Genomic DNA, 12,337 nt, shown 5'->3' on the forward strand with positions numbered 1-12,337 from the left:
TTAATTAGTTTTTAGTATACTTGGATTGATTCAAATATGCTAAACTTCAGTATGAAGTAAATAACTTCTGCTTATTAAGCTGAAGTTTTGGTTAAAAGTCACAACAAAAGTGTCAAATGTAGGACAAAAACTTAAGCTTTTTCTGCGTAAGTTATTTGAAAAATCTTTACGACAAAAAATATCGAGTCCAGGACAAAAACTTCAGCTTATTAAGTGCTGAAGGTTTTAGAAATGAACTAAATAACTTCAACACATGGAGCTGAAGTTATTTGAAAAAGCTTTATGACAAAAACTATCGAGTCCAGGAGAAAAACTTCAGCTCATCAAGTGCTGAAGTTTTCAGAAATGAACTAACAAACTTCAGCACATTGAGCTGAAGTTTTTGAAAAAGCATTTATAACAAAACTATTGAATGCACGATGAAAAACTTCAGCTTATTATGTGCTGAAGTTTTATAAATGAACTAAATAACCTCAGCACAATTGACTGAAGTTTTTGAAAAAGCTTATGACAAAAACTTCAGCATGTTTTGGTATTTTTTTAAGTTGATACTTATCTTTTTTTCATTTACTATCTACTTTTTGTCTTTTGTCACCTACTTCATCTTTCATTTAAATTTGTTTGACTATATAGTAAATGATCCAAAAAGTTATTTTTCAAGCTGAAGTAATTTTTTTACTATAGAAAAACTGTGGGCTTATTAGGGCTGAAGTTACATTTCTTTTTGCATTTACCACATACTTGTTTTACCACCTACTTATCTTGTTTCATTCAATTTCTTTGAACGTAAAACAGTAAAAACACCTGAAAAGTTACTTTTACATTTATAGATATTAAATTGATTAGGTGAATTCTTTGTCTATATTAACAATCTCTTCACTTGAAAATTTCAGTCATTCATAGACTTCCATCATATTTCTTTAAATTTATATTCATCCTTAGTCTTTTAGCTTTAGTTAAAGAAAGAATGTCTGGTGGAAGCGGAAGTAGGAAGCCTAATTTTGATGAAATCATGCAGAAGTGGGAGACTTTGAAGTGTGAGTGGTATAATAACAAACCGATCTTATGCTTTTATGGGATCAAATAAAGGCTGATTGGGAGAGAAACATGCCACAATTCTTTGCTAATGAATCATTCTAGAACAGGCTTAACTTGGAACGTAGTTGTGGAGGTTATTCAACCTCGTTCGACAAGGTTGTGCAGTAGTTTGATAGTTTTCAGTTTCCCAGCTGGAACGACTATTCCAAGCTGCAAAACAACCTGAAGACTCTTCTTTCTCTTATAGACAGAGTAATCGTTGAACAAAGTCAGTTGCGTGATGATTTCGACAAGTTGAAGATTGATCTCCTTGGATTCAGTGGTCTTTTTCCCGACTACCCTATAGTTATCTCCGATACTGATGATGATGAGATATTTAGAGAAATTGAGGAGTACTGTGATGATGATAATGATGGTGGTGATGATTGTTAGTGTTTGTAATCCTTTTTTTATGTTTTAATGTTGTGTTTTTTTTGTTTACTTCAGCATAGAGAGCTGAAGTTTTTATAACTTCAGCCCAGAGAGCTGATGTTTTTGTTTGTACTTTGTGTGTTATTCTCATCTCTTTTTGTATCAATGTAATTCTCATCCTCTTTTTTCTTAGCTTTCTATTGCATTATCCTTGTTATTTGTTGGTATTTGCTTTATATTTCTTAGTTGGTTTTTATGTTTAGTTTTTGTAATTCTTTTTTTATGTTTTTATGCTGTGCTTTTTTTCATTAAGCTTATTCATTAATGAATATGCTGAAGTTATTAAGTTCATTTTCTATAACTTCAACTTAGAGATGCTGAAGATTTTGTTTGTACATGTCTTTCTTTTGTGTGTTATCGCGTATGTGTGTGTGTGTGAGTGTGCGTATATGTGTATGTGTTCGTGTTAAGGATATGTATTTCACATACTGTAACCTGGGGTTTTTTCTCGCAGAAGTCACTGCGTACTTTTTAAAAATGCAACCAAACCTATAAGCATGCGCAACAAAAATGAGTGATTTGTACTTTAGCAGTATATAAAATAGTCCAAGAGCTTCTTTTTTTTATTCCTATGAAAAAAATCACATTTCAAATATGTCATACAATAATGAAAGTCTAAATTCAGACCAAGGATTATTGAAGGTTGGAGTAGTTTTCAGTGTGTTTCTTTGAATATGGATGAGGTGCTGGAGAACACAAGCAAGTTGTTCTATTATGCCCAACTTTTTTACATCGACTGCATTTGGTAGACTTAAATGGTACTGATTTAGTCACAGGTATATGCCTCTTCTTTTATCTTCTTCCTTGTAAAATCTCTACATCGGGAGGTTTTGTGATCTCAGATTGTACATTTTGTGGCATATCCCATGATTTTTGATCTCCCACGGTATTCACATGTCCTTCATATGTTTTCAACCATGTTTTCTTTGAATACCAATTTGAGCAGTAATCAGATTTCTGCAGATATCTCTTATTAATAGCAGCAATTGCATGTGGAGAGGGAAATTCATCAAGTTGGAATTCCAGGCAGTCACAAGTTCTCTTCTTTAAGTCCGCAATGAATTCGATTCCTTCACTATTTATTCTGAACAACATTGAATCAAGGTTGAACACCTAAGAAGGAATAAAAAATTAAGACAAACTATATTAGTGTATTGTTGCTTCAAAAAGAAAAAGTATGATTTTTTTTAAATGTAAGCAGTAAATCACTGCAACAGATATAAAAAACTGAAGTTAATAAATATACTCACAAATATTTTACAAGCCAAGTCCATCTTCTTAGTCATCTCTTCTTCTGCCCATATTGATACTCTGTGAAAAGTTTCATTTGCCTTTTTTCTCCGTTCGTAAAACCACTCTCCTAACCTTTCTTGGATGAAATCTAATATTCTTAAAATAGGCATTTCTCTCCCTTTTAGTAAAATGGAATTCATTGATTCTGCCATGTTTGTTGTTAGCATATCATAACGTCGCCGTGGGAACCACGATCGAGCCCATCTCTCTGGAGGCTCTTCCATTATGTAATTGTATGTTTTCTTGTCAATACTTTTGAGTTGGGACATTAACTGATTAAAATCTTCACGTTTGTATGACCTTGCAGCACTTTGAAAAAGATTTATTACCGTGGCTTTGCTTTAATTTTTTCTCAAAATGATAGAGGCAGATACCATGTTGAGCTTCTGGAAAAACTTTTCTAATCCCATTTGCAATTGACTGGTTTCTATCTAACAAGAAAACCAATTCACGACGGACTTGAATTGTTTTTCTCATTTCCCCGAAGAACCAAATGTATGCCTCATTGTTTTCTGATTCTGCTACACCAAAACATAGAGGAAAGATTTGATTGTTTGTATCTTTTGATACAACAACAAATAGAACACCACAATATTTGGACTTTAAAAACGTTGCATCTACTGCAATAACGAGTCTACAGTAGGACCAACCAGCTACTGATGCCGCAGGAGCAAAGAACATGTAAGCAAATCTGTATAGTGAAACACAAAAAAACAAATCATAAGGTGTGAAGTTTTTCAAATAGGAACATTTGAAACTTCAGGCTGATGGTTACCTATTCTGTGCATCTCTTTTTATGCTTGTGTACGTTCCTGGGTTTTTGCACACCATCATGTATAAGTATGAAGGAAGAATCTGATAGTTCTCTTCAGGTGTTCCCCTTATGCAAGTAACAACTTTTTGAATAGCACGTCGTGCCTTGTGATAACCAATGTCAATTCCAATTTTCTTTTTCATTTCATTTTCTACAAAGGCTGGTGTAACCTCTATCTTTTTGTTTGAACATGTTCTATAATTTGTTCACTTATAAAATTTGATGTAGCATGCTTCTGATATGATTTTCTTGCATCAACCGAGCATTCATGGATGTTATGATATTTTATCACCCTGAATAGTGTGGAATTTTTTATTCTGGTAGCATGTACATTCCAACCACATCTGTCCACGATGCATTTCAGCTCGTATCTCTTTGAACATGATCTAACATCAGTGAATTCAACTTTTTAGTTTATCTCCAAGCTGCAGAAAAATTTAGTCATGTTTTGTTTGTTCTCAAAAATTAATCCAACTCTTACTTCCTCAGTCAACACATCGTGCCTAAGTATTTTACATGGTGGAGATTTTTTCAGCTTTCTCCTCACCCTTTTTCTTGATTTCTGAGAAGCACAAGAATTTTCAGCAATTTCTTCAATTCTATCTGATGTTATCGGTATAAGCTCCATGTTTACTTCATCTTCGTTGTTGCTTATCATTGCAGAAGGTAACAAAAAGGTTTATTGGATTGTGTGTTGCTTGTCAATTTGCATTATTAGCTGTCCTTCTTCTTGTTGGTCAACGACAAACTGGTTTGAATTTATTGAAGGAGGGGGTAATTGTTGCAACATTATATATTCTGAAGCAGCTGTAATGTTAGAAGGTTGTAGCTCGTTGTCTACTTCCATTATTGACAGTCCTACTTCATGTTGATAATCAACAAAAGGTTCTGAATCTATCTCATATGCAAGAGAATGTTTGAATGTTGCAGATTCTGAAGGTTGCATTTTTTCGATTATGAAATGGCAATTCTTGTAGGGTGAATCAGTTGTAAGCAAATGTATACAGGTACTGAGTTCTTCATCTGAAGTTACAAGCATTCCTTTACTTGTATTTAGTTTGATATCAAATCATACTTTTAGTGCATATCTGGTTGAATCAATATTTGCAACTTCACTAATTTTCTTCAGGAAAGTATTAAATGATATGTGCTTATTAAGTAGAACAAGTTTTGTATCATGATCCAAGTATTTGAAATCACTTTCCAACTCCCATTGAAAGTTATAACAACGCAAATCGAACTCATCCTGCAGATTCATGTTTAGTGGCAAGTATTAAGAAAGTGAACAGAAGAATTTTTAGATTGTTTGTGCTGAAATTTTTACAAATGAACTAAATCACTTAGGCATCTTCTGCTGAATTTTTTTGGAAAAAGATGTATGACATAATTAATGAATGCTGCACAAAATACTTCAGCTTATTAAGTGCAAAAGTTTTTAGAAATAAGCTTAATAACTTCAGCATATCAGCTGAAGTGTTTTTGAAAAAGCTGTATGACAGGGATTCATGAATGCAGGGACAACAACTTTAGCTCATTAAATGCTGAAGATTTAGAAATAAACTAAATAACTTCAGCACATTGGGCTGAAGTTATTTCAAAATATAATAATAAAATATACAGTGCTTGATGAAAACTTTAAGCATGAACTAAAAATTCTTTTTAAACTTAGAAAATAATAGAACAATTAACAAAAAACTTATCCGAAAATTACATATTGCACGACAAAATATTAAGCATTTTTAGCAGATGAACTAAAAAAACTTCAGCATACAAAAAATTATATGAAAAATGTTTTACATATTCCTGAAAACATAAGCATTTTTTGGTATGAAGTTTTTCCAAAAAATGATAATAAAATATATAGTGTAGGAGGAAAACTTCAGCTCCTCCTGCTGAAGTTTTTAAATATTAACTAAAAAACTTAAGCACCTATGTCGAAGTTTTTTGTGCAATATGAAATTTTAATTTATGTTTTTATTTTTTACCCAGTGTAGGAGGAAAACTTCAGCTCCTCCTGCTGAAGTTTTTAAATATTAACTAAAAAACTTCAGCACTTATGCCGAAGTTTTTTGTGCATTATGAAATTTTAATTGATGTTTTATTTTTTTGGTATGAAGTTTTTCCAAAAAATGATAATAAAATACATAGTGCAGGAGGAATACTTCAGCTCCATTAGCCGAAGTTTTTACAGATTAACTAAAAAACTTCAGCACCTGTGCCGAAGTTTTTTGTGCAATATGAAATTTTAATTTATGTTTTATTTTCTAACCAGTGTAGGAGGAAAACTTCAGCTCGTCCAGCTGAAGTTTTTAAATATTAACTAAAAAAACTTCAGCTCCTATGCCGAAGTTTTTTGTGCAATATGAAATTTTAATTGATGTTTTATTTTTTTTTTACCCAGTGTAATATGAAAACTTTAGCTTTTAAATATTAACAAAAAAACTTCAGCACCTATGCCGAAGTTTTTTGTGCATAGGTGTTTTAAATATTAAAACACTCATATAATATTTTAATATAATTTTTTCTTCGTTGTGTTATTTGCCAGCTCGTTTTGTTGAATTTTTTAGATATGAACTAAATAACTTCAGTTTGTTTCAGCATATGTGTCGGATTAGAATGTTAGAATTCATCGTCAAACAACTTTAGAATGCAAATTCAGCATATCAGTGAAGTTCGTCAAACAACTTCTATCAATCAATCAGAAAACATATAATTCAAAAACTATTTTGAATTCAGGAGATGAATTTGAATACTTACAATGTATTTGAATTTGAATCTGGTTGCGAGAGGCGATCTCAGGAGAGACGGACTGACGGAGGAGATACGGAGGAGATCTGGAATTTGAATCTGGGTATTCTTGATGCAACTTTTATATGTTTTGGAAGGGGTATAATGGTCATATTATTACGGATTTTTTTTTAGTTGGTTGCGAGATCAATAGTTTTTAAAAATAGGGTATAGGTTAAAGGGTGACATAAAAATATGGTACGACTGCAAATCCCCCAATTAAATAATGCTAACAAAAGCCCAAACCAAAATCAAATCAATACTAATGCTAACAAAAGACATTCAATTCAATATTACGAACGAGAATGTATTTAATATCTATTTTTTGTTTTGCAATAATTTAGATAAAAATGCATAACCTATTTTTATTTTTCTTTAGCGTTTAGTCATGTAGTTAATACTCACTTATTAATCTATTTATTTTAGCATGACTTAGTACTTTTAGATTATGTTTATTTTTATTATGGCTTTTTAATTAGCAATATTTATATTACATAATTTTATTGTCTTTATTGTTGAATATTTTAGGATAATGCCATGACACATCTCATATTTTGTATTATTTTCTTGGAAAATACTTTACCGGGAAAACCCTCCCCGAAAAACCCAAAAAACCGAGATTGAAAAACCCGAGTTTTATTGGTTTGGTTTGGTCTTTAAATTTAATAACCCGACATAATTAATTTGATTTGGTAATTGTAAAATTCGAACCAACCCGGCCTATGTACACCCCTAATTGTTACGAGTGCGGCACATATCGGCCTTCCTTTTATCTTGTTAAGTATTGCTAAAAAAGTATAATTAGCGAGTTCGCTAGGATTGGAACAATTTATTGCTTTGTGTTACATTTATTGTGATCAAACATATATTGCGATGATACTATTCCTTTTGCACATCAAGTGTCGAGATTAATTATACAAGTTATTCTGTGCTACTCGAACTAAAATATATACTAAAGCACAGTGACGAACTCATAATTAGCATAAAAAGCACTTCAAAGTGGAAATCTGGAAAGGATGGCATGGCTAATTGGTAGAAAAAAGACAAGCTGACCATGTAGATACAGTAGCGGACAAAAGGTCAAGAAAAAGAAAACACTGATTGGGAAATACAAGGTTGCCTGATTCTTACTGGTTAAGAGTATTAAATATTAATGAACCAATCAGATAAAGCATTAGTGGGACAGAATACTTTACTGCACCTCTCTAAATGAGTTTCTTACGTTAAAGTTTAAACAAATCAAACGAAACAATGTTTTTTATAGTGTTGGCTTTCCACAAGCTGTCCATACATTTTTACATTTTGTATAATGAGCTCAAAGAAAAGATTATATTGACCAACGGTGAGCTGACATTCAAAAAGTAACCAAGTGTTGGACTCTTTACCGCTCAAAGAGGGCACGTTTGCAATCTTTAATTCTGCAGTTAGTGCTAAGAGGACATCATTTGGTCGGTGACTTAAATAAGCTTTTAGCGATACTTATGCTATGAATATTTATGACAATTAAGGACATCTTGATTCTTGCAACAAATTCAGTATAATTTCACTAGTGAGGTATGAGAAGAGTAAAATGTATGCAGATCTTACCTCTTACCTAAAGAAGGTAGAGAGTGTTACTATAATAAAAAAAGTATGTTATTCAAAAGATAATTATAGGTAATTACATTATTAAGTTGAATTAGTTACCTAAAAAAAAAGACAACCTGTTATAATAGGTTAAATTATATTAGTTATTGTGTAGATTTCTTTATTAGCCAAAAGTTTGCGTGGCGTGGCCCCGCGTTTGCTTGATCTTTAAAGAATATCTCCTGTTTTAACTTGGTTGCCAAAATAGCCCTCGCATGTTTATTAGGCTTGCCAAATGACATATATGTCCTATGGATATAAGCTTATGTTCTCACGCCATTCATGTAAATAAGTTGATTATAACAGAGCGAAATTATGCCTATATTGGTAGAATGCATATACTTTAAAGTCATCGTGTTGTCTTAGCTTGTGTAAAGTTAAATAAATAAGTAGTTTGAGTTAAGCTCTGCCAATCTGGTAGAATTCTTTACCAAATAAACTATTGTAATATGATCAATATAGTTATAAGTTTTATCTTTTTGTCATAGCTGTAAACAAGTAAAAACTTATGACAATCTTGTAAAGTAAATGAGATAAGTTTATAGAGGTACCATTAGTGTAAATTAGAATCAATAAAATTAGTTTAATGAGGTATCATTAGTAAAAATTAGAAATCGTGACAATTTGGTATATTTTGTAAGTTTAATAAGGTACCATTAGTGAAAACTAGAAATCATGACAAACAGATAAAGTTTGTAGTTATCTATGTTAAGAACTATAATATTATTCTCTTAATTAGTTAATTCTCTTAATTAGTTAATTGTCTTAGCTTAGTTAGTGCCTAGTTTTTAGATTTGTATATAGTGGTGTTTCCACTCACTTTTTCTAATTCAATTGATCAGAAAATTACACACATTCTGGAACCTTCTCTCATCCTTTCTCTTCTCTCTCGCTGGGCTCTCATGGTGGACGACCCACTGCTTCATCTCCATTGAAGCATAAGCTTCAGATAACAGTAAGAGCTTGACTGTTGCTCCATCGACTGGGTTTCTTCACATGGTATCAGAGCGGGAGCTTCGATTTTTGATTCAATTCACAAGATCTGTTGGTTCTTCCTTTGTTGATGATCGTCTAAACCTAATCGCGCATACACAAATTCATTTCTCCATGAATTTCGAGATATAGCTTGAGAAGAGGTTTCTTTTACTTCTGATTCACAATTCTCTGAGAATCATTATTAAATTTCATTCATCTTATATTTTTTAGATATCAAAGTTTCTTAGATTTCTCTGTAATTCACAAATATGAGGTCCGATGAGAACGATAATCCAACAGTACCAACTGTGAATGAGCCTCTGAGTCAATCAGGCATTGACATTAGTAATCCTCTATACATGCATCCATCTGACAATCCTGGGGCAGCTCTAGTCCCTGCTCTTTTTGATGGCTTTGGTTATCGATCATGGAGAAGAAGTGTGATGCGAGCATTGTCTGTGAAGAATAAATTGGGATTTATTAACGGAGACTGTAAAAGACCAGATCTAGATTCTCCAAACTTTCGCTTATGGGAGAGGTGTGATGACATGGTCACATCATGGATCTTAAACTCTTTGACTAAAGAGATTGCAGACAGTGTTGAATACGTAGCTAATGCATTTGAATTGTGGAGAGAACTTGAGGATCGATATGATCAAACAAATGGAACAAAGTTGTATCAAATTCAGAAGGAGATCAATGATCTGTCTCAAGGATCACTTGATATTACCAGTTACTATACGAAAATGAAGAAATTATGGGAGGAGCTCAATACTTTGATTACTAAATCTCATTGTGCCTGCAACTGTTCGTGTGGGGCTAAGGAAAGTATGCATAAAGCAGAGCAGGATAGGAGGCTCATACAATTCCTTATGGGATTAAATGAGACATATACTGTTGTTCGAGGGAGCATATTGATGATGAATCCTCTTCCCTCAATTGCTCAAGCCTTTTCTCTGTTAATCCAAGAAGAAAGACAGAGGGAAATCAAGCCCACTGGCCATCTGGTACTGGAATCATCAGCTTTGAATGCCAAAGCAACCAGACCTAACACATACAGGACAAGTTACTCTCCTAGCAACAATCACAACAACAGAAATAGACGTTTTTGTGACTACTGCAAGAGGCCAGGCCACACTAAAGAGAAATGCTACAAGCTTCATGGATATCCACAGAATTTTGGACAGAATTCTAGTCACTATCAGAATCCAAACACAGGACAGAACAGTTTCAGTCAAAACACAAGGCAAGGTTCCAACAGCAATGGTGCCAACAGATTCAACAGAGGCAACAAATTCAACAGGACCCTAGCCAATGCACATGTGGCAGCCACTGATTCTCAACCTGCAGAGAATGATAGTCAGAATAGATATGTTAGTCATGACAATCCTCAGAATGTGAGCCTTACCAAGGAAGAGTACAATCAGTTGGTGACCCTGCTACAACAATTTCAGTCATCTGGGATAGGAGATCATGGAGGTGGTACCAATGCTACTTCAGGAACAGCAAACTTTGCAGGTATGGTAGCTTGTACCTCCTCAATTGATTTTGGCAAACTTTCATGTGAATGTTTCAAGAACAAAGCTGACTCATGGATTATAGATTCAGGGGCATCAAATAACATGACCTTCAACAGATCCCTATTAACCAATATAATCAACCTACCTTATCCCTTATTGGTCATACTTCCAAATGACTATAAAGTAAAGGTGACAGGAATAGGCAGTGTAATTCTCAATTCTAAGATCACTCTAGATAAAGTGATGTATGTTCCAACTTTCAGATACAATCTAATTTCTGTCCACTCTTTAACTTCTCATTTAAGCTGTATTGTTGCTTTCTTCAATCTCTGTTGTGTGTTGCAGGCCCCTTCAATGAAGAGGCCTCTGGTGATTGGTAAAGTGAATGATGGGCTATACATCCTATGCCCAAGTTGCTTAAAGAAAAACAATGCAAGTCTTGCAGAAAAGGACAATTCTAGACTTCCTGTCATTTCTACTTATTGCACTTGTGACACACATTGTCCAACTCATTCCACTGTAAATGTACCAGTCCACACCAATAAGTGTGTCTCTTTTCCCTCTCTCATTGTAAATAATTCATGTGCAAGTGCTAGTAAACATGTTCATTTTGAGGATGTATTTTCTAAATTGCCTGATTTCTTCCCTCAATCTTGGACTGAAAATAATGTAAATGTGTTGTGGCATAACAGGCTTGGACATGTTCCCTTTGTGAAGATGAAAAGGATTACTTCCATTCCTGCTAATTTCTCTCCTAAACAACCCTTTACCTGTACCATTTGCCCAATGGCTAGACAAGAAAGATTACCTTTTCCTTAGAAAACCAATGTATCTAACAAAATATTTGAGCTTTTGCATGTTGACCTATGGGGTCCATATCATATCCCTACACATGATAAACACAAGTACTTTGTCACCATAGTGGATGACTATAGCAGATCTACATGGACACATCTTTTGTCTAGCAAGAGTAATGTTATTGATATTCTTAAAAACTTCATGTCCTTGGTGGAAAACCAGTTTAGTATCAACATCAAGTCCATAAGGTCAGACAATGGACTAGAGTTTACCAGTGGAGAAACAACCAAATTGTTTCAGTCCAAAGGAATCATTCATCAAAGAACTTGCCCATATACACCACAACAAAATGGTGTGGTAGAAAGAAAACATAAATACCTTCTTGAAACAGCTAGAGCCCTCCTTTTCCAATCTAAATTACCTCTGAGATATTGGGGTGAGTGTGTCCTCTGTGCTACATATATAATAAACAGATTGCTATCCAATTCCATCAACAATAAAACCCCATATGAGTTGTTGTATAAGAAGAAACCAAAATACTCTCATCTCAAGAGTTTTGGATGCTTGTGCTATCCCACCATACCAATACCATATAGGGACAAGTTCAATCCCAGGACTGCCCCTCATGTCTTTGTTGGGTATCCTTTCAACACAAAGGGGTACAAAGTTCTGAACCTGGCCACTAGAAAGATTTACATTTCCAGAGATGTGGTGTTTAATGAATCTATCTTTCCTTTTAACTGTAGCATAAACAAGTCTTCCAACTCACTTGTCTTTTATCCTGTTCCTTTCATTGACTCTCTTGATGAACATCTTCCTAAAAACACAGGAAACATGCAGACCACTGAAAACTTGAGTGACCAAGGAAATGAGGATAACACACCTATCTCTATGTCACCTATACATGCAGCTGATCCCTTATCTCATGGAATATCCACACATCATCAGGAACACACATCTAGCTCCTCACTACACAACACACCATCAGAACACAACATGGCACAAACAGATACAG

General features: G+C 33.7%; 2 protein-coding genes across 2 annotated transcripts; one reads left to right on the plus strand and one right to left on the minus strand.

Annotated features, from left to right (window-relative positions):
• Nucleotides 1–292: 292 nt before the first annotated feature.
• Nucleotides 293–3,759, minus strand: LOC142176123 (uncharacterized). The gene is made up of 6 exons (XM_075243195.1): nucleotides 3,578–3,759; nucleotides 3,177–3,493; nucleotides 2,760–3,085; nucleotides 2,444–2,622; nucleotides 1,261–1,396; nucleotides 293–373 (listed from the first exon to the last, which is right to left on the minus strand). The coding sequence occupies exons 1-6, from the start codon at nucleotides 3,757–3,759 to the stop codon at nucleotides 293–295; spliced, it is 1,221 nt and encodes a 406-aa protein (XP_075099296.1).
• A 5,514-nt stretch (nucleotides 3,760–9,273) lies between these two features.
• LOC107799439 (uncharacterized) lies at nucleotides 9,274–11,343 on the plus strand. The gene has a single exon (XM_016622550.2). The coding sequence runs from the start codon at nucleotides 9,274–9,276 to the stop codon at nucleotides 11,341–11,343; it is 2,070 nt and encodes a 689-aa protein (XP_016478036.2).
• Nucleotides 11,344–12,337: the final 994 nt, after the last annotated feature.

This window comes from Nicotiana tabacum, chromosome 22, assembly GCF_000715075.1.
Source record: "Nicotiana tabacum cultivar K326 chromosome 22, ASM71507v2, whole genome shotgun sequence".
Taxonomy (NCBI): Eukaryota; Viridiplantae; Streptophyta; class Magnoliopsida; order Solanales; family Solanaceae; genus Nicotiana; species Nicotiana tabacum.

Bases quoted from the DNA above. Each gene is read 5' to 3' on its own strand.
- LOC142176123 (XM_075243195.1), bottom strand. From the start codon at position 3,759: ATGAAAAAGAAAATTGGAATTGACATTGGTTATCACAAGGCACGACGT. The intron at 2,623-2,759 runs GTGAGTATATTT...ATTCCTTCTTAG, and splicing joins ACTTGGCTTGTAAAATATTT to GTGTTCAACCTTGATTCAAT. The intron at 1,397-2,443 runs GTATTCAAAGAA...CATCATCATCAG, and splicing joins TCTGATTACTGCTCAAATTG to TATCGGAGATAACTATAGGG.
- LOC107799439 (XM_016622550.2), top strand. From the start codon at position 9,274: ATGAGGTCCGATGAGAACGATAATCCAACAGTACCAACTGTGAATGAG.